The sequence below is a fragment of the Caretta caretta genome, chromosome 8 (genome assembly GCF_965140235.1).
Source record: "Caretta caretta isolate rCarCar2 chromosome 8, rCarCar1.hap1, whole genome shotgun sequence".
In the NCBI taxonomy this organism is placed as follows: Eukaryota; Metazoa; Chordata; order Testudines; family Cheloniidae; genus Caretta; species Caretta caretta.
The window spans coordinates 44,870,266-44,897,850 of NC_134213.1; the positions used below are offsets into that span (position 1 = coordinate 44,870,266).

Below are 27,585 nucleotides of genomic sequence, written 5' to 3' on the forward strand. Positions count from 1 at the left end.
CTGGCGGGCAACAGAATTTGGCTTGCAGGCAGACATGGTAAGCCACAGTCTTTTGGCTTCTTTAACTTTCCTAACATGTGGGAACAGTTTCCAACAGCAGCACCCTAATTTCACATACCAAGCACCCATTGGGTTTGCCCTTTAAAATGGCTTGGCCATTTAAAAGAAGGGGCTGCGGTTTTCGGGTTAACTTGCAGCACAAACCCAACTACTGCCTGCCCCCTTACCCCACACACACTGAATTCTCTGGGATGATTGCTTCACCCCTCCCCCCACCGCGTGGCTAATAGCGGGGATGATTTCTGTTCAGCCACAGGCAAACAGCCCAGCAGGAACGGCCACCTCTGAATGTCCTCTTAATAAAATTCCCCTATTTCAGCCAGGTGACCATGAATGAGATCATTCTCCTGAGGATAACACAGAGAACGGATGTTGCAGGAAGGCCAGCAAACACTGGGACCATAAGCTGCCATGCTTTGTTATGCAATAATTCCAGACTACGTGCTGCTGGCCTGCCGTGGTAAAGTGTCCTACCGTGGAGGATGGAATAAAGCTGCCCTCCCCAGAAACCTTTTGCAAAGGCTTTGGGAATCCATCCAGGAGAGCTTCATTGAGATGTCCCTGGAGGATTTCCGCTCCATCCCCATACACGTTAACAGACTTTTCCAATAGCTGTACTGGCTGCGAATGCATCCCAAGTCTTCAGGGCAAATTAATCATTAAACACACTTGCTTTTAAACCGTGTATTATATTTACAAAGGTACACTCACCCGAGCTGCCTTCTCCGCCTTCAAGGTTTAGGAGCCCGGGTTGGGAGGATATTGGCTCCAAGGTGATAAACAATTCCTGGCTGTCAGGGAGAACGGTTTCTCCGCTTGTCTGGTGTGCGCTATCTTCAACCTCCCCCTCCTCGTCATTTTCCTCGTCCCCAAAATCCTCATCCCTGTTGCGTGAGACTCTCCCCTTGCAGGAGTCCCAAGTACAGGGGTGGGGCAGTGGTAGGGGCACCCTCTAGAATTGCATGCAGCTCATCATAGAAGTGGCGTGTCTGGGGTTCTGACCCCAAGCGGGCATTTGCCTCTTGGGTTTTTTGGTAGGCTTGCCTAAGCTCCTTAAGTTTCACTCGGCACTGCTGCGGGTCCCTGTGATAGCCTCTGTCCTTATGCCCTGGGAGATTTTTTCAAATATTTTGGTATTTCGTCTTTTGGAACAGAGTTTTGATAGCACGGATTCATCTCCCCATACAGCGATCAGATCCAGTACCTCCCGTTTGGTCCATGGTGGAGCTCTTTTGCGATTTTGGGACTCCATGGTTACCTGTGCTGAAGAGCTCTGCATAGTCACCTCTGCTGATGAGCTCACCACACTGGCCAAACAGGAAATGAAATTCAAAAGTTCACTGGGCTTTTCCTTTCTACCTGGCCAGTGCATCTGAGTTGAGAGTGCTGTCCAGAGCAGTCACAGTGGAGCACTCTGGGATAGCTCCCAGAGGCCAATACTGTCAAATTGTGTCCACACTACCCCAAATTCGACCCAGCGAGGTTGATTTCAGCATTTATCCACTCGTCGTGGAGGAGTACAGAAACCGGTTTTAAGATCCCTTAAAGTCGGAAAAAATGGCTTCGTAGTGTGGACGGGTGCAGGGCTAAACCGATCTAACGCTGCTAAATCTGACCTAAACTCGTAGTGTAGACCAGGGCTAGCTAAATGCATCAGTGTGATTATGGTGCAGTACCAGCCACTCCTTAGTTTGCAACTGACTTTTAATTAAATGTAATTTTGCCCCCACTTCAAAATCCACCAGTAAAGAAACAGCTGCAAAACTAGTAGACTACATCTGGAGCCAATGTAGAATTTTTCCTACAAATTGTTCATGAATTATGACCCTAAACACAGGCTTCTTGTACTCTTGTGGACCTCTAATGCGATTTGCTCCTTAAAAAACAAACAAACAAAGCTTAATTGTACTTTCCTATGAGATCTAGTAATCTTCAAAGCTGTACACTAGATTAGGCCATATTAAAGTTTTTTAAATACGAAAATCTCTGGATCAGCAGCTCAGGCAAGCGTAAGGTAGGGAATTTGGCTGCTGGAGACTGAAGGTTTCATAAAATCTTTCTAGCTTTTTTCCTGGTACAGATAATCAGCCTCATTGTAAACAGTCATAAAGGAGGCTTGTAAATGGAAAATAACTTTCCACCAAAATTGAACTTAATCAGAAAATTTGTTTTTAAGTGAAAACACATCAGCGAGTGAGGTGTCCCACAGCGTGACTTGTAACACTTTTCTCTATGTCCAAGCTTACGAAAAGAGTGGAGGAAAATAATTCATGTTTGAAGAGTGGCTGCCTCTCCTAGCCCTAACCTGCAGGAGACCTGCAGAGCACAGAACTGGAGAGAGCAGGGGCCTTGGAGGGCATGAGGGAGGCACTCGGTGGGAGAACCCGAGTGAACCTTTTGAGCTCTCATGCTTGCCCCACGCTGCAGACCTTAAAAGATTTGTTTTGACCTATAGCATCTGCAAGCTTTAAGCTGATTTGGGGGTCCTCCTGAGCCTTAGATTTATGGGGTATCCTTTTGACCCCTCTCATGACACTTAGTAATAGTCCACTGAAGAGGCCACTCTGCCTTGTTGGGGCATCATGAGCTTAGCTAGGCATACAGGTTTGTTGGCAGGGGCTGCTGACTAGCCCATCCTACAGTTCACGTGAGGGAGAGGTTCCTGATAGGCCATGAGCTTGCTAAGGCTTGTGGGAAGGTTGGGGCTATGGTTAAATTCTCAAGGCTTTCAGAGGCAAAGGCTGGAGTTCCCAACAGTGAGCACCTTGGGCTGTGGGCTGCTAGGCTCAGGAAGTTTTTCATGATCCTTCGAAGGCCCTTAAGGGGCAGAAGCGTTTACCCAGGCAGAGCCCTCCTCCTGTGTACATCCTAAGGTCTGCAGGAGATGGGTATTCTCTGGAGGATCTTACATGTGCATTAACAAGGCTCCCCTTCTGCAAAAGCAAAGGGAAGGAAAGGAATGCTGCATACCTTATCCCCTTTGCTCTCTAGAACCAGGCTAAAATTTTACAGAAAAGGTTTGTGTGGGAATTACCTTCATTTTAAGGTAAAGTTAAGGTTGTGGGCACATCAGAGCTTTGTGTACGTTACCTTTCAAGAACACTGGCATTTTAGACCCTGCAGACTTTAGACGCTATGAGAATTCAGAATTAAAGCTGAATGTATATGAATGTATACAACCCAAACTGCTTTATCCATAACAAGCAGTTCCACCTTCAGCAATACCTCAGCATTTTCACTGCTACCTCTACTCTGAACTGAGGGCTCGATTCTGTGAAGCGCTGAGGACATTAAGTGCCTTGCATGAGGTATTGGCACCTTACTGAAACAGGTCATATGGCAGGTGGCGATCAGTTATCAGTGTCACTGGACAACAGCTAAAATGTGGCCAGATCTTGTAACTGTAGCACTTACATTGAAAGAGCAAAGGTTAGCAGCTCACTTCGTCGGGTGCGTGCTGTGGAGAATGCAAGGGATGTTTGTTTTTGTACACGCGGGTCATTGGGGGATGGGTGTTTGTCACTGCAGGGGGTTTTCTCTCCCCCCACCCCACTGTCCTGCTGGTGGTAGCTTGTGTGGAGTGATCGCTCTCCTTGCAATGTGTGTGGTGATCGGGGTGGGACATTTTCAGCACAAGTCCAGGTGTTTTCTCCCCCACCCCCCAACTAAAACCCCTCCAACGCATTATCAAGGATCTACAACCTATCCTGAAGGATGACCCAACACTCTCACAAATCTTGGAAGACAGGCCAGTCCTTGCTTACAGACAGCCCCCCAACCTGAAGCGAATACTCACCAGCAACCACATACCACACAACAGAACCACTAACCCAGGAACCTATCCTTGCAACAAAGCCCGTTGCCAACTGTGTCCACATAACTATTCAGGGGACACCATCATAGGGCCTAATCACATCAGCCACACTATCAGGCTCGTTCACCTGCACATCCACCAATATGATATATGCCATCATGTGCCAGCAATGCCCCTCTGCCATGTACACTGGTCAAACTGGACAGTCTCTACGTAAAAGAATAAATGTACACAGATCAGATGTCAAGAATTATAACATTCATAAACCAGTCGGAGAGCACTTCAATCTCTCTGGTCACGCGATTACAGACATGAAAGTTATGATATTACAACAAAAAAACTTCAAATCCAGACTCCAGCGAGAGACTGCTGAATTGGAATTCATTTGCAAATTGGATACAATTAACTTAGGCTTGAACAGAGACTGGGAGTGGCTAAGTCATTATGCAAGGTAACCTATTTCCCCTTGTTTTTTCCTAACCCCCCCCCCCAGACGTTCTTGTTAAACCCTGGATTTGTGCTGGAAATGGCCCACCTTGATTATCATACACATTGTAAGGAGAGTGATCTCTTTACATAAGCTATTACCAGCAGGAAAGTGGGGTGGGGGGAGAGAGAACCTTTTGCAGTGATAAACACCCATTTTTTCATGATTTGTGTGTATAAAAACAAACATCTTCTGTATTTTCCACAGTATGCATCAGATGAAGTGAGCTGTAGCTCACGAAAGCTTATGCTCAAATAAATTGGTTAGTCTCTAAGGTGCCACAAAGGTACTCCTTTTCTTTTTGCGAATACAGACTAACACGGCTGTTACTCTGAAACCTGTCAAAGGTTAGTATGGTGATCAAACAGCACAGGTGGTATTGGAGGAGCATGTGTACAAAACACAAAAGATTAACGTTCTCTGGCACACATTTTCAATGCTTTATGGTGCACAAATTTTTAAGACCTATGAGGGCAGAGTTGCTTTAACATTGAATGTTCACACTTCCAGTGATTTGGATTTCTTTTAGGTTAACCTTGACTCTGAACTTTTGTGTTTCTAATTTTTAACTCATAATGTTCATTTAAAGGAATATACATTCAATCCAATGATACTTTCCTGGAACCTTAGCTTCATTTTCACAACAAAATTTGTTTGGAAATGTTAGTCTTTACCTGGCATCTCCCATGAATGTAGCAAACTACTTTTCATGCTAAGGGAATCTTCACTTTTTATATCCATGTCATTCTCCCATGTCAAATTAAATTAGATAAATATTATTTTATATTGTGTCCAAAGTGTACTGGGCACTTCAGACAAAAGACATGGTTGCTACTCTTTAGAGAGTCATCTAAATGGTGTAGCATGAGTTTCCCACCAGGATGTATCTTTCTGTCTTGAATCTTTGCATGGTAATGTGACATGTTGCCAATATTCCATGCCCATCCAACACAGCTGGGGGTCATCCTTTGTTTAATGTTACTACTACTTCACCGTAATCTAGTATGGTTATCACATAAACATTCAGAGAGGATGCTACTATTACAAGCCCACTGAGACATCCTCAGAATTAAATTGTGCCTCAAATCCAAGTGAATAATGTTGGGTAAATGCAAGTATTATTGCTATCAACCCTGCAGGGTTTGATACTTCTGTGGTTGGGATTTCTTAAAATAACCAGATATGGAGCTGCAGGAACAGATCTTTACATGTCTTGCATGAGTGTTTTGGTGAGGCATGGAGCATCTCTTGTGTAGCCAAACTAATTTTCAACTGTTTACGGCTGTAGAGTAGAGCTTTGCTAATTTTTAACTGAGATGGACTGGGAAGCAAAAACTGTTTCATGGAGTCTCTTTTGAAAGTGACAGCTCATACTGCTGGTCTCTTATGATTCAGTAAAGGTAAGCACTGCTTTGGAAGCCAAAATCCTGTGGGATGATCTTGAATTGATGCAGTGCCGCTCCACTTATCGCTTTTTTGGGAAAAAGTGTGGTCACAATTTATGTATGTGTAGGCAAGCTTATTACTATGCTTGGCCTATAGAGATGTTACATTTTGTGAAATGGTTGGAGGATGTAAGTGCTAAGCCTTCGTAGTGTTGTTCCACAGCCTCCTCTTGTAGAGTTTGGTTGTCAAGCTGAGTCCAATTTAAACTGTTTGTTTGCAATTTGAATTTCTCCTTTATAGCAAATCACTCTTAATCTCTGTGCCATGTCCTGTGTGGAGCAGTATTGTGGATACCTAATGTAATCTGTGCTGCATCCTGGGAAGAACAGGACTGTGTCGTATCAAAGCCCCTACTTGTTGAAGAAGCCATCTGCCAGGCGCAATTCTTTGTAGTCTGGCCCACCTCACATTGCAAATATGAATTTCTCTGTTGGTGCCCAAATTCAGCCCTTGGAAGCTGTTTGGTGCTTTCAGCCTAGTCTTCCTGCCCCTGCAGCAAAGCTAACAATCTGTGGAGACTCCCCACTCTGCTGGGGAATGCTCTTGGTTTTTCCTCTCCTTTACTCCTCTTCTCTGAGGAGTCAATCATGCTTTCATTGCACAATGTCCAGAAACTGTTGTCGTCAGTAATGATCAGCTGCTCTCACCTTCAAGAAGCTCAACTGTGGTCTACCTGTCATTGCAGGTAAACCCTGATGTCAGGCAACTTCCTGCATTTGTCATTGGCAAACTTTCTCAGGTGGTTCTTGGTGAAGCTCCCCCAAAATCATCTCTAGGTTTCTGTAACAGGGAAACCCTCAGAGGCAGACACGGAGGGAATGCCGCAAGCCGTCTGGTGGGTGGAGCCAGGAGGGCCAGGCCCCACATCCTGGAAGCAGAGGGGCGGGACAGGAAGAGGAAGTATAAAAGGCTAGTAGACAACCACAGTGGCCATTGTTTTTAGATGTCATCAGGGCTTTACCATAGCCCTTTGTTCATGGACAAAGCAATCCATGGTTTTTAAGGTGGAGAGTGCACCTGTTTATCTAAGGGGCATCTACATTCAAGTGAAGTGTATGTACAACCATATGGGGCCAGGGCAGCTGAATCCACTGGTTAACTTCAGCTTGGATTGTACTCAAGAAGTGGATTTGTCTCTGTCAAACCGTTCTTACTTTAAGCTTCTCTTCAGGCATGGGGGGTCGATGCTTTCTTACTTCAATTGTTGTGACTCTGGTCCTGTGCTTCTCATCTGTTGCACCAGGGAGCAGAGCTTTAGGCAGGATTTTTCAAAGGAACCCACAGGGTTAAGCATCCCAGCTCCTATATAATTACAGTGGGATTTGGGCACCTTTTAATCCCCGTGAGCATGAGCCTGCCCTGTGTACTGGTGAATGAAAGTGCCACAGTGTGGCTGGCAGCCTCCGAGAGGAATTTTGGTCAAGTCAGCCTGAAGTGGCATGACTTTTCTCTGCCAAGAAGGCTGACAAATATAAAAGAGCTAGAGTGAAAAAATTGCTGTAAGATCTTGTGCTCTCATTTCTCATGTTTAAATTTACTCTTTTCACAGAAACCACTTTCTTCAGTTTCTGTTGCAGAAATAGATATAGTAACAAGTAATACTCATTTTGTGGGGGCAAAAAACGGACTATGCACAGGATAATTTTCAGCACCATAGTACTTCTCCATAACATTTCAAGTGATAAAACAAAGCCTTTAAATTAACCCAGTTAGAAAGGTGATACTGGCCCTGAAATCTCAAAGTAATCAGCTCACTGAGCCCTAAGCTACTGAATATATTTGCTTCTAACTTTTCAGAAATTTTAAATCCTTACCCAACAGTGAGTGGTATAATGTTTGTGATGCTGGCAGGCCCTTCCATGGGAGTGCAAGAAGCAATGATCACCCTTGCACTAAAATGTACAGAAGCTGGTAAGAAGCTATGGGAGAATGCACACCTATTCCCTGTAGCATCTCCATTGGGGGTTAGCTGTTAAAAAGGGGGCAGGGATGGGAGGGGGAAAGGTTGGATTATGATCCCTTTTCTCTCTTCTACTCCCTGCACAAATTGGCAGAGCTAGCTATTGTTGGGGGAGGGCACACTGCACCCTGCAGAGGTGGCAGAGCTGCAGCTCAGGGATGCAAATTCTGGGAGATCCCAGAAAGGATTCCCACGTACTTGACCACAATTCATCCTGGAGTCTGCCATCCACATTCAGCTTCATCCACAGTTTGAGGGTAAATTCATGCTAGGTAAGGAAGTCTGGAATCAAAGGGATTTAAATTCCTGCTTTAGCTAAGATTGCATTGAGTATGAATTATGAAATATCAATCAGATCTTCAATATCATTCTGCGCTGCTTGCTAATTCCCAATAATGAGTCTGGATTAGCAAATGACCACTAAGGAAACAGTACAACTTTAATATGTTAGATGATCTCTGGTAGAATGAACATCTGCCAATCCGGAACACATGTTCCTCTTGTTCCCTCATGTTCGTAGTGATCTTCCAGCTTTGGAAGTACTCTTTGAATGTGCCAAGCAGTCTCTTGAGGGGCTTGTACATTGGCACTGAATGACATTTGCATAAACTTGTCTCCAAGATAAAGAGGGCTGGACTGCCGGTACTGAGTCTGGATTGGTGGGTGAGATGAGACTAACTGATAAGACAGTTGTTCTAACTCCTGCTGACATCATCTTTGGTCATTTTCTCCTACTAAGACCTGGTCTACACTTATAAGTTTGGCTTTCATAGCTGTGTTGACCATTCTCCCTCCCCTCTGACATAGCTATGAGGAAGCCCTACTTAGATGTTGTTATACCAGCAAAAATGTTGTTTTGCTCATATAATGTAGTCTGTTTGGGGAACTGGTATAAGCTGTCTCTCCACTGGGGCAGGTTGCTGGTACAGCTATACCAGGAAACCCCTTCAAGTGAAGACCAGACCTTATAATGAGGTGATTAATGTCTTTAGGTAATTACTAAAAATACATTGCTGTATTAGCTTGAGAACATGGAGCATTTTTGTGACTTTTGTATTTTGTCTTACAGATCTCTTCACTTACTAGGTCTTTTCCAAGTTTACTGTGTTTTCTAGAGGAGGTGAAGAGAGAGGGGATGGACAAGATGAAGAGTGGTTTAATGTGGTGATGTATCTCCTTTCGACCACTTCTCCATCACCATCCCATCCCAAAGCACTTCACCAGCCACCACCCTGTCAGAGCACCCAATCATTTCATACCACCAGTGACTTTCCACATCATTCATTTTTCTCGTTTATATTAGTGCCTCCAAAGAGGCCCCCAGGAGGAGCTGCATGTGCAACCACTAGATCATGGAACTGTTTTCGGGCAATAGTTGGCGGTTAGGGGCATGTACAATTCACTAAAGCCCAACATTTTAAGTCAGAAGGCTTAAAATCCCCTCTAACAGTACCTCGGTTTCTCTGTCTGCCTCATGGAGTGGTCATGAAATTTTTCCAAGTTTTCCATCATGTTATCTTAAAATGATTGTAGTTTATATCTAACCTAAATCAGGGATGCAATTCAGAGTCAGGTCTTATATTTGATAATAGATACACACTGGTAGTTTTTGCTATCTTGGGTTGCCTCCAGCTTTGCCCAAGATGGCAGATCATCAAAAAACCTTGCATTTAGGAGCCATTCCTAATCACCCGGGTAAGTTCTTTGTTTCAGATAGGCCTAAAAGGTGCTTTTTATGCCTTGGGGAAGAACCACTCTGCTGCCAGTGGCTGTGCTTGCGATGCCTACAAATTCTTCAGAAAGACCAAAAGACATGGGTCCAGCAAGGTGTTGTGGTGGTGCATGAGTTGAGGAGACCTCTTCTTGAAAAGCCTCCCCAGATGTAAATAATGTGTCCACTAAGCCTCCCCCAGACTGAGAGGGGTAGTCGTGGCTATGGTGCCTGGTGGAGAATTATTGAAATGAGTTCTAGGGTCTCAGAATCAGCGTTCATCTGATGTATTGTATCCATGAGATCTGATCCTGAGCCCTAGGAGAGTCTGAGAAAAGACTCTGACATTGAAACACAGGATTGCCATGTTAGAACGGACCCATGGTCCATCAGCCCCATTATTTATTCGCCGATGGTGGCAGACATTGGATGCTTCAGAGGAAGGGGCAAGATGCCCCACGTAGGCAGTTGTGGGGTAATCTGCACCACCATGAAGCTCTCAATCCCTTACAGAGATTGCATTAAACCTACATAAAACACCCATCCCTCTTAGCCAGATTCAAAATTCTTGACTTCAGTGACATTCTGTGGCAATAAATTCCAGAGTTTAATTATGCATGTGATGGGAATATTTCCTCTGACACATTTTGAATTTCCCACCTATCAATTTCATTGAATATCCCCTTGTTCTTGTGTTATGAGGCATGGAGAACAGAATGTCTTGATCTACCTTCGCTAGACCATCCATTACGTTATATGTTTTTATCATGTCCCTTCTTTCTCTCCTTTCAATGGTAATCAATCCATTTCTTCAAACTATTGCCACAGGAGTTTTCCATGCACCAATCAGTCTTGTTATCAGTGTCTGAAACCTCTCTATTTCAATACCCTTTTCGAGGTGGGAAGTACTGTACACAGTGTTCCAGATGAGGCTTCATCATTGATTTACATATATATATTCTGCATTATACTAAATTGTTAGCTTTTTCATCTGCACTTGCCCATTGAGCAGAGGTCTTCATTGACTTTCCCCTTCAATATACATTACCTTGCATTTATCAGCATTGAATTTCACTTGCCATTGTGTTGTCTGTTCACCTAACTTGGTTAGGTTTCTCTAACATAAATAACTTTGTCATATGGAAAGTTTGTTACCTCACTGCTCCGCCCACCTTTCCAGATCATTAACAAGATGTTAAACACTGGACCTAATGGAGATCCTTGAGACATTGTGCTGTTAACCTTTTATCATGATGAAAATTGACCACTTATTCTTACTATTTTCTTGTGTCTGCCAGTTTTTGAGCCATGACAGCACTTTGTCTCTCACCCCATCACTACTTAGTTTCTTTAACAGCCTCTTGTGAGGGATCATGTGAAAGGGTTTTTGAAAATGTAAATTACATCACCTGGTTCTCATTTGTCCCCTGCTTTCACATGCATGCAAGTCTAATTGGCGAAAGACAACTTTCCTTTCCCTGTCATATCTTTCAGATGTTTTTGTTCTAGTTTAAAGGATCCATTCAACCAATTCACTAGATACAAATGTGAGATTTACTGATTTGTAATTCCCCAGATCATCCCTCGAGAATAGGGCCTCCACACCTGGGCTGATGGGATCTGTCTCCTGCATTGGACTTTCTATCTGATCCACTTGGCAAAGCCCCCGTGAGACACTCTGAGCTTGTAGATGGTGTTATATGACCTGGAATCATGTTCTGCACTGATCCACCACTACTCTTCCTTAGGATATGTGGTATCAGGTTCTCTAATATTCCCTCCAAAGCAGTCTTCCTCTCTGCAGTGTTGGATGAGGTCTGCTGTTGTGGAAGGCTTTGTACAGGTCTATCTAGTCTATCTATTTGAAGGGTGCTCAATACCAGTTAGATCTGAGCTTAGTGCTTTGGTGAACTTGCTTCTAAGGAAAATGGGCATTGGTATACTTGATCACAAATGAACTCCAAAGGGAGTCTGGTGAGCCCAGGAAGTTCTTGAGAGCCTCTGTCCTATTAAATGTCTTCAACACTAAAATAAGGTCTGGTCTTCACTACGGGAGATCGGTGTTGCTGCAGTTGATGCAGCGGGGTCGATTTAGCAGGTCTCGTGACGACCTGCAAAATCGACAGCAGAGCACTTTCCGATCGACCTCGATACTCCAGCTCCCCAAGAAGATTAAGGTAAGTTCGTGGGAGAGCATCTCCCATCGACGCAGCACAATGAAGACACTAGGATAAATCGACCTAAGCTACGTCAACTCCAGCTACATTATTCACATAGCTGGAGTAGCGTAACTTAGGTCGACTTACCCCGGTAGTGAAGACAAGCGCTAAATCTAAATGGGTATTATTAGTGGGGAGAGGAGTGTTGACTTGAGCTGGGTGGGGGTTTTTCGGTAAACAGTAAATTCACTGAAAAATGCATTTTTGGGGGCACCAAAACTGTTCATGAATTTGGGTAGAATTCAGTAAATAGCTTTGTGTGAAGAAAATTGAAAATGTTGCTACTGATGTGGAGTGGGATTCTTGGTGGAGGGAGAAGAGCCAATGGGACATGCTTTCTGGAGGTACATCTGCTACTGTTTCTCTGAATGTTTCTCGGCTGCTTCCTCATCTCCAGGTAATGCCTCAGTTTTTCAGAACTTAGTTTACCCAGTGGCTGTGGTTCTATCTCTGCAGCTGCCTTGCTAATGAAGCCATACAGTTTTTTGGCATCCTGGAGCTCCTAGAGAGAGGTATGGAGATATCAATGAGGGCTTGGTGGTGCTAGGTAAGGAAGTCTGGAATCACCCTGACTCTCTCTTCCTTCTGTACCAAGGAAATCTGAGCACTGATACCAGGTTCCCAGGAAGAGTTTCTAATTTTTCTCCATCTTGCACTAGGCTGACCTTGTAGACTCTGCTGTGAAAGAGGTGCATAAAGCTGGGAACATGTCTTCAACCCCTGAAAACAGCCTACATGATTAAATGTGCTGGAAAGAAAAAAAAATTCCTTGGTGTCCTTAAATTTGAGAGCTGCCAGCTACCTGGCCATTATGGCCATATATAAAACTTCTTTGTGCTGATCAAAAGCTGCCCTTTTCAAAAATCCCATCAGAGATATCGGAAAAGTGTTTGCTCTGCAAATGGGAGCCATAGAAATAATGTACATCTAAAGTATCCTATTCTGTATAGTTGCTCTTGGAGAACTTAATCCCTGATGACTTCCAAGAAACAAAAGCACAGAAAGTACCTCTGTTTCATAGTCAATAAACATTTAGCGCTGAAGGTTGTTGTCTTATTCTGTCTGTTTTCTGTTTTGAAATACTACATGGACTAGGTGCTTACTCTGTACAAGGTCAGTTAGAGCCAGTCTTCATTTCACTGATTTCTCTGGCTCTGCAAATATGTGGGTCAGAATAAGATTGAAGTGGTTTCTTGGAGAAACTTGTTGTCATAAACATACAGCATAAAATCCCTCCTTTACCTGTAAGGGGTTAAGAAGCTCAAATAATCTGGTTGGCACCTGACCAAAAGGACCAATAAGTGAAGAAGATCCTTTCAAATCTGTGGGGGGAGGTTTTGTTTGTGCTCTCTCAGGACAGAGAGAGGGACCAGGCAGGAAGAAACCTTCTCCTAAAACCCTACCTGAAATAAGCATCTAAGATTACAAAAATTGTAAGTAAAGCAAGGAAATACGTTAGATTATCTTTTGTTTTAGCTTGTGAATTTTCCCTATGCTAAGTGGGAGGTTTAGTCCTGTTTTTTGTAACCTTAAAGTTTTGCCTAGAGGGGAATCCTCTGTGTTTTAAATCTTATTACCCTGTAAAATTACCTTCCATCCTGATTTTACAGAGGTGCTTCTTTTACTTTTTTCTTTATAATGAAGTTCTGCTTTTAAGAACCTGATTGGTTTTTAGTGTCCTAAAAACCCAAGGGTCTGGTCTGTGCTCACCTTGTTTACCTATTTGGTTGGTATATTATTCTCAATCCTCCCCAGGAAAGGGGGTGAAGGGACTTGAGGGGATATTTTGGGGAAACAGGAACTCCAAGTGGTCCTTTTCCTGAATCTTTGTCTAACTCACTTGGTGGTGGCAGCAATGATATTCAAGGACAAGGAAGAATTTGTGCCTTGAAGAAGTTCTTAATCTAAGCTGGTAGAAATAAGCTTAGGGGGTCTTTCATGCGGGTCCCCACATCTGCACCCCAGAGTTCAGAGTGGGGAGGGAACCTTGACACTTGTGCATCCCCTGCTCATTTTATATTCCGTGTATGAGCTTTCCTTTTATTAAGGAGTTGCATAGTTCCCCAAATTTGCATAGAAGCATAGAGGATTAGGGTTGGAAGAGACCTCAGGAGGTCATCTCGTCCAACCCCCTGCTCATAGCATGTTTGTGCTGAAAGCATTGTCCAACAACACTCCACCAATTCATATTGTGCATAACTGCAAATATACAACAAATGCCTCTTACAGGTTGCATTGGTCCAGATTCCAGTCATTGTGATGGGGCAAGGCCAGATGGCTATAGAATGTTGCATCCGATGAAGTGAGCTGTAGCTCACGAAAGCTTATGCTCAAATAAATTGGTTAGTCTCTAAGGTGCCACAAGTACTCCTTTTCTTTTTGCAAATACAGACTAACACGGCTGTTTCTCTGAAACCTATAGAAAAGTAGTGGGAGATAGATATATTAGCTCCAGGCTAAACAAATCCCTGGTACCGGGATAAGTGAAATGGCAGCTGCTCCAGGTCAATTAAGACACCTGGGGCCAATTAAGAACTTTCCAGAAGGCAGGGAGAATGCTAGGTTGATTGGGACACCTGAAGCCAATCAGGGGCTGGCTGAAACTAGTTAAAAGCCTCTCAGTTAGTCAGGTGGGTGTGCATGTCAGGAGCTGTGGGAGGAAGTTGCGCTGTTGGAGAGGCTGAGTAGTACGCACCATATCAGGCACAAGGAAGGAGGCCCTGAGGTAAGGGTGAAGTGGAGCTTGAGGAAGTGAAGGCTGCTATGGGGGAAGTAGCCCAGGGAATTGTACATGCCATGTTTCTAAAAGGTCAGCTACCATAGCTGATACTATTAGGGTCCCTGGGCTGGAGCCTGGAGTAGAGGGTGGGCTTGGGCTCCCCCCACCCACCTTTGTCCCCTGATTAATCACTTGAGACTGGGAGACAACAGCGATTGTGCAAGGAAGGATAACTTCTCCTCACCTCCCTCACTGGCTTATGATGAAAATGGCTCAGTAGACTGTGACCCTTGTCTCTAGAGACAGAAGGGTTATGTGCAGGGTCACAGTAAGCCTCTGAGGCTAGCGAAATCTACCAGGAAACATGGGACCCACAGAGGCAAGGACAGAGCTTTGTCATACTATGTTACAGGTACATCTGGAGAAACTCCATTGACTAAGTATTTTAGACTTGTTCCTTATTTCAGAGCTTTTTTTTGTCCCTCACAATCTCTGCTCAGGCTTAGTCTGTCTATGCAAATTTTCAGAGGTAAAATTTGAGTATATCTTGTGCAAGGGATAGATTTTTTTTAAAACAGTTTTTAAAAGACATTTAGGGTTAATGTTACTTTCCCCATTATTCTTAGCTAAAGACTTGTCAGCAGAGGCTGAAGATTAATCTTCAGAGAAACTCCCAAGAATAGGATTCACTGGGACCGAAGCCACAGGTTTCTTTAGGCACAGCTTCCATCCATCATCACCTCCTCACAGTGTTCCTCTTCCCCATTCTGGTAGCTCAGGGGCCAGGATCTTCCCTGAGGACATGGGGTTATATTTCCATTGAGAACAATGGGAGGCAGTGACCATCTTTTCTAAAGGCAACCCGTGTCCTCAGTCCCATTAAGAACAATAGATGATGATTACCACTTTGAAAGAGGGCAGTCCTTGAGTTTCTCTGAAGACATGCCAACTTCTGAGAGAGTAGCTTCCAGTCATGAAGAGTAACTAGAAAAATGACCACTAATCCAGTAGTGCCAAAACCAAGCATTTAAAAACCATAAGGCTTTTAAAAATACGTGTTGGGTTTTGATTTACCTTCTGGTTTTTGAACCTCTAGGGTTATGCTTGGGGCATGATTTCAAGCTTTTCTTCCTTAATCAGGAGGGTTGGAAACTTTTTAAAATGAGAACTGAAATTCTTATGTATTCACAGAAGTCCAGGAGTTGGGGCTTTAAAAAACACTAAATATCGCAAGATAAGATAAAATCCCAAGAGTTGGCAGCAGTGATTAATTTGAATTGTCTCCTCAAAAACGGCCTGATGCATTACTCAGCCTGGAGGGGAAACCATGAAAAGATGTGCAGGAAGATATAAGTGGGTGCAGGAGGAAAAGGAAATTTGTGTGTTGGGGGGAGGAAAATGTGGTGAGCAGGAAGGAGAGAGACACCAAGGCTCTGGTGATTCAAAGCAGCTGTAAACCCAGCTTAACTGGGCAGTGCTCTCCAGTTGCCTTGTGTTGCTCTAAATCAGTGTGAAGTGGCCAGAACCTAACTGAATCTGGAACTGAAAGTTACAATTTGAAAAAAAAATTCAGGATGAACACTACATATCTTCAAATTGTTAGTGTTCTGTCATAAAACATGGTAGTGTTCTCTTGGTTTCTTGTTTATGGCTCATATTTATAATTTAAATATGGAACTGATGTGACAAACTACATTAACATGGAGCTACAGTTGAGCACGTCAATAATTTAGAGCATTTATTAGTGGACTGTAGTTATCCCCCAAATTAGCATTATGGATCCAGGAAATTCAGAGCGAAGGTTAAACTAGCAGGCATGTTAGTCTGGAAATGCACAGTTAAATCACCCAAACAACCTTAACTCTGCAAAGTAGTGTCCCCATGATGGGAAAAATATGTATATACATTCGATATAGATCTTTAAAAATCAGTTTAATCTACTCCAGGACCACAGTCAATGCCTTCATTCTTACTGCATGGTGTCACGACAGGCATTATACACCTGGATTCATGCTAAGCCTATCAGACAAAAAAGGCCATTTGCACTTCTGGTGCTTTCACTGCAGCCCGCAAGCTGTTGAGAAAAATTTCAAAGCATGGCTAAAGCTGATGCCATTTTCTTGAGACTTTTCTTTGCAAATTCAGTGGACTTAGAGGAGAAAATAATCAGTCAATCTTTGACTGGATATAAGTTAACACTCAGAAGGCAAGAGAAACACAGCATCTTTAATGGATCTTTAACTCCAGGAGCATGCACTTTAGACTGAGGGTATGTTTACACAGTAAAAGTTCTGCACAGGTTAGCCTATTTGTGCTATCTTGAATCCAGCCTGTACAAGTAACAATAGGAGTGAAGACATGCAGCACGGGGTTCAGAACAGGTAATATAGGCCCAGCACAGACTTGGATATGTACTCGGCTTACTAGCCTGCTTTGAAACCCACACTTCTGTTGCCCTTAAAGCTTGCTTGGGTAAGCTAGTCTTGTGCAGTTTTCCTGTGTAGACATACTCTGAGTCTGCTCAGGCTTCTAGCAACATCTAGTTTATACTGGTCATGTCCAGAGACATGATGCAGATACCCCTAGGATAGGTATCTGCAAAACTACTCCTTGCTCATATCCCCATGTATATTGTGACAGGGTCGAGCCAGATGGCTACAGGAGAGTAATAGAAGGCAGATATATTAGCCCCAGGTTAAGTAGGTTCCTTTTCCCTGGATAAAGTAACAGGGAAGGTTCCAGAACAATCAGGAACCTTCTGGAGACAATTAAGACACACAGGCTGATTAGAACACCTGCAGCCAATCAAGAAGCTGTTAGAATCAATTAAGGCAGGCTAATCAGAGCACCTGGGTTTAAAAAGGAGCTCACTTCAGTTTGTGGTGTGCGTGTGAGGAGCTGGGAGCAAGAGGCACTAGGAGCTGAGAGTGAGAATGTGGACTGCTGGAGGACTGAGGAGCACAAGCATTGTCAGACACCAGGAGGAAGGTCCTACGGTGAGGATGAAGAAGGTGTTGGGAGGAGGCCATGGGGAAGTAGCCCAGGGAGTTGTAGCTGTCGCACAGCTGTTCCAGGAGGCACTCTAGACGGTGCATTCCACAGGGCCCTGGGCTGGAACCCAGAGTAGAGGGCAGGCCCGGGTTCCCCCCAAACCTCCTAACTCCTGGTCAGACACAGGAGGAGTTGACCTGGACTGTGGGTTCACGAAAACGGCCAAACTGAGGGCTGCCGTGAAGCTCCAAGGTGAGCAAATCCGCCAATATGCGCAAGACCCACCAAGGTAAAGGAGGAACTTTGTCACGATATGTTCTTCCAAGGCAGTGTGCCTCCCCTTTGACGTGCAGTGTGCCTCCCCTTCTAGGGCTGGAGGAAAATTCATTGTCACAATAACTAAATGGCCAGGAGCCTTTCTGTTGAGGCTGTGAACATGATAGTTGTGTTAATAGCTATGCCTGCTAAGGACTGGATTGGGACACTAACTGTTCAGACAGGGTACTGGTAAGCTGATGAAGTTGTTTGTTAGCCCAAAGGACTTATTTGTTGCAAGTACATCTATTTTCACTTGGCAATGCATGGGTCACCTCCATTTAGAGGTTAAAGCAATAGTGGGTACCTGGGTGTGTTTAATCAATTATGTTTTTCTTAGAAGTACTCCCAAGACTGTCATTTTCTATTCCACAAACTGTCCCGTATTCAGGATTTCTGACTTTCCCTCAGTTAGTGGAATGGCATCTTGTGGAAGGCTTTCCTGGAATTCTGTTAAACTCATCCTCTTTACTTGCCAGGTCAGTTTTGTACTGAGGATGTGGATGAATGTCAGCTCCAGCCCAACGCCTGTCAGAACGGAGGGACCTGCACCAACCACAATGGAGGCCACAGCTGTGTCTGTGTCAATGGCTGGAGCGGGGAGGACTGCAGTAAGAACATTGACGACTGTTTCAATACTCCCTGTGCTGCCGGGTCCACTTGCATTGATCGTGTGGCTTCATTTACATGTATCTGTCCAGAAGGAAAGACAGGTAAGGATGAGAAATGTGCATAGCTCTGGGATTGCTGTTCTGTGCTGCCGGCGGACAGCTAGAGGTGTAGGGTACCATTTCTAAAGTAAACTAAAATGTGCCTTTTAAAAAACTTTAAAAAGTGTTACTCATTTCTGGCTCAGGGAGCTCACACTGCAGGAGCAGCTCCCCTATTCGGTGAGAGGGTGTAAAGCACCCTCCTCTTTGTGACCATCCACCATTTGTGTGGAAGAGGACCCTCTCTTGGGAATGTTCCTAGCCATGCATGCAGGAGCACAAGTGAAAGGGAAGGTTTCTTATACTCTCTGCACCCTCCTCACCTGTGCAAAGACCAGCCAGCATCTGGCCTGTCACAGGATAAATTGTGAACAGTAAGATTATAATTGTTTAACGTTGAGGCTTCCAATAGAAATGCTTAAAAGCATAAATGAAGGCTAACAGGACAACCCTAACTGTCCTTGTGTGTGCACATGGCACAGGGATAGATCCTGGCTCACACCCAGGCCCCCTGGCACATTCGGGAAGTGTGGAGGAAGTGGCCTTGGACAAGGAGAAACTGGGGCAGTTTGGACTTTAGGGCAGGCAGCTGCATCACTGTGTGGGGCCCGAATGCTCTCTGATGGCACCCTGTGGGTGGTAAGGGACTCCTCTGTGACCAAGGGCAGGATAAACTGGCCACCCTGCACACACCAAGGGGAAAGACCGTTGTGATCCCTTATTTAAGGGAGGAAGAATTACTTGCAGACCCTGTGAGGGCTGTACTAACCTGAGAAGGTATGGTTGGATGGGGCCCTGTGCAAGAACTGGAATACAGCTTGTCTATAAAACCAGAGCCCAGGAATGGGGGGACTGGATTTTGGAGCTCCTGTGCCTCTGAGATAACACACCCATACAACTAAAGTGGGGAACTGGGACGTGGCTTCGTACAGGAGGAGTGGTGCTTTAAAGCTGCCTTACCTGGCCTGGTGGGGAATCCCCTGCAGGTGTAGATAAGAAGCTAAGAGCATTGACATACCAAGGGAGCTGCACTGGCAGTCTGGAGGCTATGCAATAGCTCCTGAGCAGGTTGAGGACTGAGGAAGGGAGCTGCATTCGTGTGTTCACCAGAAGATGTACCATGCTAGCTGGGGAGGGGAGAGAAAGAGGAAGAGGTGCTCCCAGCTGATGCTTTAAACACTAAACCATTATAGCATACAAGGAGTACTGACAAACGCTTTGAAACCATAGCAGTATGACATGCCATTTTATTATGCTGTACAGTACATGGTCAGATTCCAATGGCAAATGTCTGCAGAAGACATCATCTTCTGTCATGGTTCCATTTGCCTCTTGGCATGGGAAATGGGACCTAAATTAAAAAAATCAGTGTGGAGAATGCTAAATGTGTAGTGCAACCTGATGAAGAGATTTTATTCTTTTCAATGAACGGCTTAGTGTGACCTCCTTTGCTTCTGTAGGTCTCCTGTGCCACTTGGATGATGCATGTGTTAGCAACCCATGCCTGATGGGAGCTCTGTGTGATACCAACCCTCTGAATGGACACTACATCTGCACCTGTCCCCAAGGCTATAAAGGAGCAGACTGTACTGACGACGTGGATGAGTGTGCTATGGGTGAGTTCCCATCTGCTCTTTGTGCTTTTGCTAATAGGTAGGTTTGTGGATGTTCTACTTGAGAGACTGATGGAGGAACAGCTTGGCGAAGTAAGTGATCTATGTGATACAAAGGCCCAGGATACAGTCTTGCATTGTTCCATCAACAATTTCAGACTTACGTCGTACTTTTGATCCTCACAGCACTTTACGAACACTGTAACCTCTCTCCAGCTCTGAAAGGTAGGCTAGAATGACCACTCCTCTATGAAAAGGAGGACTTGTGGCACCTTAAAGACTAACAAATTTATTTGAGCATAAGCTTTCGTGAGCTACAGCTCACTTCATCGGATGCATGCATGCAATGAAGTGAGCTGTAGCTCACGAAAGCTTATGCTCAAATAAATTGGTTAGTCTCTAAGGTGCCACAAGTCCTCCTTTTCTTTTTGCGGATACAGACTAACACGGCTGCTACTCTGAAACACTTCTCTATGGGAAGCTGAAATAGAAATTAAATGACTGCCCAGATGTTGGAGTCTGTCACTGAGATCAGAACTCAGAAGTACCAGACTTCCAGAGATCCATCTTGTCAGAAGCCGGTCTCTGAGAGTGGGTAGTATTGGCTGCTTCAGAGAAAGGTGCAAGAAGCCCTGCGTAGTCAGTTATGGGATACTTGCCCTCACAGAAGTTTCCAATTAATCCCCAATACTTAGAGGTTGAAGCAAGAGAGCTTGTATTCCTTCCATAACTCTTCCCATACTTACTGCTATAGCTCTGGATATTCATGTCATCCATATAATATCTCTAATCCTTATTAAACCTGATGAGCTTATGGCCTCAATTACATCTTGTGGTAATGAGTTCCATAGCTAATTATGTTAATTGGAAAATGTTTCCTCTTAACCATTTTGTATATACCACCTTTAAATGTCACTGAATGACTCTGGTTTTGTGTTATGAGACAGGGTTAAGATCCCAGTGAATCTTCTCTGTATATTTTGTATACATGTATGTATTTATTTTGTATATCTTATCTGTCTGCTCCCAAGCCATTGTCTTCATAGAAGTTTTTCTATGTCCCTAATAATTCTTATCCATCTCAGAACCCCTTCCAATTCTTTCTGATGTACTGAAATCAGTAATACTGTACCATATTCCAGTTGGGGGCATGCCATTGATTTATATAATGGCATGATTTCCATATTTTCTATCCCATTCCTTCTGCATATCTAATAAACCCCACCAGATGATCTGATGGCCCCTTCTGGCCTTAAATTCTATGGTTCATACTCTCTTCAGGGAGTCTCAATAGGATTGATTCTCCATTAGGATCTTTGCTTGGCTCATATAATTATAGAACCTAAACTTCTATATAGACTTATGTGTAGTGCTGGTGGGGAGCCGGTGGTCGTGGTACATGTAGGTACCAGTGACATAGGGAAGGGTAGAAGAGAGGTCCTGAAGGCCAAATTTAGGCTGCTAGGAAAGAGATTGAAGTCCAGGACCTCCATGGTGGCATTCTCTGAAATGCTTCCAGTTCCACACGCAGGGCCGGTTAGACAGGCAGAACTTCAGGGTCTCAATGTGTGGATGAGACGATGGTGTAGGGAGGAGGGGTTTAGATTTATTAGGAACTGGGGAAACTTTTGGGAAAGAGGGAGCCTATACAGGAAGGATGGGCTCCACCTAAACCAAAATGGAACCAGATTGCTGGCACTTAAAATTAAAAAGGTCATTGAGCAGTTTTTAAACTAAGGGCTGGGGGAAAGCCGGCAGGTGTGGAGGAGCACATGGTTCGGACAGTGACATCCCTTGGGGAGGATCTACTAATGGAGATTCTCTATGACCTAGTAAGGAGGAGAGGATGGAAGATGATCAAATACAGGTAGGATCTGATGAGAAACAGTCAAATGAAGAAAATTCCCATTCAGTTACATCATGTAATAGACAGCTAAAAAGTGACAAGTTTTTAAAGTGCTTATACACCAATGCTAAAAGTCTAAATAATAAGATGGGTGAACTAGAGTGCCTCATTTTAAATGAGGATATTAATATAATAGCATCACAGAAACTTAGTGGAATGAGGATAATCAATAGGACACAGTAATACCAGGGTACAAAATATATCGGAAGGACAGAACAGGTCACACTGTTGAGGGAGTGGAGCTATATGTGAAAGAAAGTGTAGAATCAAATGAAGTAAAAATCTTAAATGAACCAAACAGTACCATAGAATCTCGATGGATAGGAATTCCATGCTCTAATAATAAGATATAGCAGTAGGGATATATTACTGACCACCTGACCAGGATGGTGACTGTGAAATACTCAAGGAGATTAGAGAGGTTATTAAAATTAAAAAAATTAATAATAATGGGGGATTTCAACTATCCCGATATTGACTGGGTACATGTCACCTCAGGACGGGATGCAGAGATAAAGTTTCTTGGCACCTTAAATGACTGCTTCTTGGAGCAGCTAGTCCTGGAATCCACAAGAGAAGAGACAATTCTTGATTTAGTCCTAAGTGGAGCACAGGATCTGGTCCAAGAGGTGAATATAGCTGGACTTCTTGGTAATATTGACCATAATATAATTAAATTTAACATCCCTATGGCGGGGAAGACACCACAGCAGCCCAGCACAGTAGCATTTAATTTCAGAAAGGAGAACTACACAAAAATGAGGAAGTTAGTTAAACAGAAATTAAAAGGTACTGCCCCAAAAGTTAAATCCCTGCAAGCTGCACGGAAACTTTTTAAAGACACCATAATAGAAGCTCAACTTAACTGTATACCCGAAATTAAAAAATCATAGAGAACCAGGAAGTGCCACCGTGGCTAAACAACAAAGTCAAAGGAGCAGTGAAAGGCAAAAAGGCAGCCTTTAAAAAGTGGAAGTTAAATCCGAGTGAGGAAAATAGAAAGGCACATAAACTCTGGCAAATGACATGTAAAAAATATAATTAGGAGGGCCAGAAACGAATTTGAAGAACAGCTAGCCAAAGACTCAAAAAGTAATTTCAACAGATGTTTTAAGTACATCAGAAGCAGGAAGCCTGCTAAACAACCAGTGCAGCCACTGGACGATCAAGATGCTAAAGGAGCACTCAAGGAGGATAAGTCCATTGTGGAGAAACTAAATGAATTCTTTACATCGGTCTTCACGGTTGAGGATGTGAGGGAGATTCCCAAACATGAACCATTCTTTTTAAGTGACAAATCTGAGAAACTGTCCCAGATTGAGGTGTCATTAGAGGAGGTTTTGGAACAAATTTATAAACTCAACGGTAATAAGTCACCAGGACCAGATGGTATACACCCAAGAGTTCTGAAGGAACTCAAATGTGAAATTGTAGAATTACTAACTGTAGTCTGTAGCCTATCATTGAAATCAGCTTCTGTACTAAATGACTGGAGGATAGCTAATGTGAGACCAATTTTTTAAAAGGGCTCCGGAGGTGATCTCAGCAATTACAGGCTGGTAAGCCTGAGTTCAGTACGGGCAAACTGGTTGAAACTATAGTAAAGAACAAACTTGTCAGACACATAGATGAAAATAATTTGTTGGGGAATAGTCAACATGGTTTTTGTACAGGGAAATCATGCCTCACCAACCTACTAGAAATCTTTGGGGGGGGGGGGGGGTCAACAAGCATGTGGACAAAAGGGATCCAGTGGATATAGTGTACTTAAATTTTCAGAAAGCCTTTGACAAGGTCCCTTACCAAAGGCTCTTAAGTTAAATAAACTGTCATGGGATAAGAGGGAAGGTCCTCTCTTGGATTGGTAACTGGTTAGAAGATGGGAAACAAAGGGTAGGAATAAATGGTCAGTTTTCCGAATGGAGAGAGGTAAATAGTGGTGTCCCCCAGGCAGAGGTGAAAGTAAGTCAGTACGGTCCAGTACGGTGTACTGGCAAGAGCCAGTACGCCGTGCTGGACTGGACCGGGTTCCCCAGGCTGGCGATTTAAAAGGCCCAGGGCTCCCTGCAGCGGCTGGAGCCCCGGGCCCTTTAAACCGCCTCCCGAGCCCTGCTGCCGGAGCCCTGGGGTAGCAGTGGCAGGGCTCTGGCGGTGATTTAAAGGGCCCAGGGCTCCAGCCGCTGCGGGGAGCCCCAGTCCCTTCAAAGCGCCACCTGAGCCCTGCCATTGCTACCCCAGGGCTCAGGCAGCCGGGCTCAGGCAGTGATTTAAAGGACCCAGAGTCTCTGCAGCTGGGAGCTCCGGGGGTGATTTAAAGGCCCTGGAGCTCCCAGCTGGAGCCCTGGGGCCTTTAAATCTTTAAAGGCCCCGCCTCTTCTGGTTGAGGCCACGCCTCCGCTCAGGACTCCGGCATGCCGGTAAGTCCTTTAAGTTACTTTCACCCCTGCCTCCAGGGGACTGTAGTGGGCCCAGTCCTATTCAACATATTCATAAATGATCTGGAAAAAGGAGTAAACAGTGAGGTGGCAAAATTTGCAGATGATACAAAATTGCTCAAGATAGTTAAGTTCCAGGCAGACTGCGAAGAGCTACAAAAGGATCTCCCAAAACTGGGTGACTGGGCAACAAAATGGCAGATTAAATTCAGTGTTGATAAATACAGTCATGCACGTTGGAAAACATAATCCCAACTATACATATAACATGACGGGGTCTAAGTTAGCTGTTACCACTCAAGAAAGAGATCTGGGAGTCCTTGTGGATAGTTCTCTGAAAACATCCACTCAATGTGCAGTGGCAGTCAAAAATGGTAACAGAATGTTGGGAATCTTTAAGAAAGGAATAGATAATAAGAAAATATTGTATTGTCTCTACATAAATCCTTGAATACTGTGTGCAGATGTGGTCGCCACAGCTCAAAAAAGATAGATTGGAATTGGAAAAGGTTCAGAAAAGGGCAACAAAAATTATTAGGGGTATGGAACGACTGCCATATGAGGAGAGATTAAAAAGACAGGGGCTTTTCAGCTTGGAAAAGAGACGACTAAGGGGGAATACGATAGAGGTCTATAAAATCATGACTGGTGTGGAGAAAGTAAATAAGGAAGTGTTAGTTACTCCTTCTCATAACACAAGAACTAAGGGTCACCACATTAAATTAATAGGCAGCAAGTTTAAAACCAACAAAAGGAAGTATTTTTTCACACAATGTACAGTCAACCTGTGGAATTCCTTGCCAGGGGATGTTGTGAAGGCCAAGACTATAACAGGGTTCAAAAAAGAACTAGATAAGTTCATGGAGGATAGGTCCATCAGTGGCTATTAGCCAGGATGGATAGGGATGGTTTCCCTAGCCTGTGTTTGCCAGAATCTGGGAATGGGCGACAGGGGAGGGATCACTTGGTGATTACCTGTTTTGTTCATTCCCTCTGGGGCACCTGGCATTGGCCACTGTCAAAAGACAGAATACTGTACTGGGGTAGATGGACCTTTGGTCTGACCCAGTATGACCTTTTTTATTACTGGCAATCACAGTTTTTCCCAATATAGCCTAATCTGCAATCTTTATAGTGTTGTTGCCGCCTCTCCAGTTTATTCCTGGTGGTTCAGATACCAGTGGACTGTTTGTGATAACAGTCTCATTTCGCTGCTGGGAGAAATAAGGAAAGGCAGTGATCCAGTTACTTCTGCCCCAACGGCAGCTGTTCCCTGGGATTAAGCTCATTTATCTGGCCAGAGGAGTAAAATGGATTGCTGATTGGCTCACTCACCCAGTGTGGGTTTGTTCTTTCCAAAGTGGACCCCAAAGTTGGGTCTGCATGCCAATGAAGTCATCAGCCACTGAGTCTGCACCAGGACATGGAGGGATGGACTAGATAACAGAAGCAGCTTTTCCATTGCAGCTCCCAGTGTGCAGAAGAATGACCCTGACAAAGGCCCACTTGCTCCTGGTGGCTCTTGGTCACTTGGGCTCATCAGTTATGTTGATGCTTGGTTACTTAGACCACTTAGTGCTCTCTCAAGAACCACTTTTCTCTTTGCTTCTGGTACTTTTTTTTTTATCTCAGATGTCTGATTCTCCATCCAGTTCAGGTTGTTGCTGTAGCACTTTAGGGTCAGTGTACCTGTTTCCTGAGCAAACAGATATAACCTTTCCATTTATATGAGATCTTGTTTTTCCCTGTTTGGTTGTTTTGGACCATCTCTGTGTCAAATCTATTTTGAGGATAATGCCTCAGAGTTTATATGGCAGCTGTTTCAGTCCTTCATGTGGTAGAGGTTAATGATGTTATGTCTAACAGCAAGGAAGCAGCTAGATTCTTTAATTACATTTCCAGACTTCTTACCATTTGTTTAGAAGTTACAATTTTTGCACAGCTAATATTTTGGGGCTTGTCTAACACATTTTCAACCTTGACACTGAGATTTTTGTGTGTGCCCACTGCCCATTGTACCTCTTGAAGACCATCACTAACCAGCATACCTGGTGCTGGTGTCTTCTGGAGAGGGCAATTCCTTGAGTGAGTTTTACTCCTCTACCCTACCTTGGACAATAATGCTGTGTGAAGCTCCTCTAGGAGAGGGCCCTAAAGGCTAGTCTGACTGAGATAGGTAGCAAAGGCCTGGCTGTCACCTGGGCTCAGGAGCATCCTGAAGGCCTCAGCCCTGAAGTGGGTGGGCAAGTTGAAGAGGTGATTTGGATATGAGGCCTTCAAAGAGGCTTGAGTGCCCTGATCCCCGGTTGGGTGCCTCTGTCATGCCATCTTCAGCTCCATGGGAGTGAGGAGAGGAGCAGTGGTACAGACCAGAATGCTCTTCTTGACCTGTTGATAAGGCTGGGAAATTTCTCTTCCTATCTGAAAACAGGATGCCATTGAATCTTTCCTCAGGTACAGAAAAGGCAGCAGGCACCTCACAGTAGAAAGAAGAGTCCTTTCTGCCCTACGCTTCTTGTCAGGAGGCAATGGCACGAGAAAGGCCTGACTGGAGATGGTGCTGAGGCTGTCATGACCAGAAAAGTAGATTCTGATATATAAATATATGTCTATTGCAGCAAACAGCAACCCATGTGAGCATGCCGGGAAATGTGTGAATACAGAAGGCTCCTTCCACTGTGAATGTCTGAAGGGGTACACAGGGCCTCGCTGTGAACTGGACATTAATGAATGTCTTTCCGAACCATGTCAGAATGATGCCACTTGCCTGGATAAAATTGGAGGGTTCACATGTCTGTGCATGCCAGGTAAGGGGACACTTTCCAAGCTGGGATGGGGCTTCTAGCAAAGATAGAAAAGCTCAGAAGTGTGAGGAAGAGGAGGGTTGTCCACTGTGCCAGAGTGTAATGGGAGTGCCCAAGAGCTGTGCTGAATGAAGTCACTGGAGATCATTTGCTCTGGGCAGATGGTTGTGAAGTCTTGCTGGTGTGTGAGGGGAGGAGAAAGCAGGGTGGTGTGAAGCAGAAAGAGAAACTAGTCTGTAATTTGTTAGTGAGCAAGGCCTAGCTTGTTAAATTAAATACAAGCACACAAATTGGTTACTTCTTAACCTTCTTTGTATCTTAACTTTTGGTTTTGGATAATTTCCCGGGCTTTGTCAAGTCTAGGTTTTCAATGTTGCAAGTGATGCAGTTCCCAG

The 27,585-nt window shown here is 44.2% G+C and overlaps 1 protein-coding gene across 3 annotated transcripts in view; it reads left to right on the plus strand.

Moving 5' to 3' along the window:
• Positions 1-27,585, plus strand: part of NOTCH2 (notch receptor 2) — a 131,066-nt gene that overhangs the window by 45,265 nt on the left and 58,216 nt on the right. For 2 of the 3 annotated variants that reach the window (XM_048861935.2, XM_048861934.2), the window contains exons 6-8: positions 18,202-18,435; positions 19,893-20,048; positions 27,005-27,193. In XM_048861935.2, the coding sequence (XP_048717892.1) occupies positions 18,202-18,435; positions 19,893-20,048; positions 27,005-27,193 (579 nt within the window). Of the gene's footprint in view, positions 1-8,836; positions 8,932-18,201; positions 18,436-19,892; positions 20,049-27,004; positions 27,194-27,585 lie in introns of those variants that run through there. The other variant, XR_007358112.2, reaches the window with a different exon arrangement.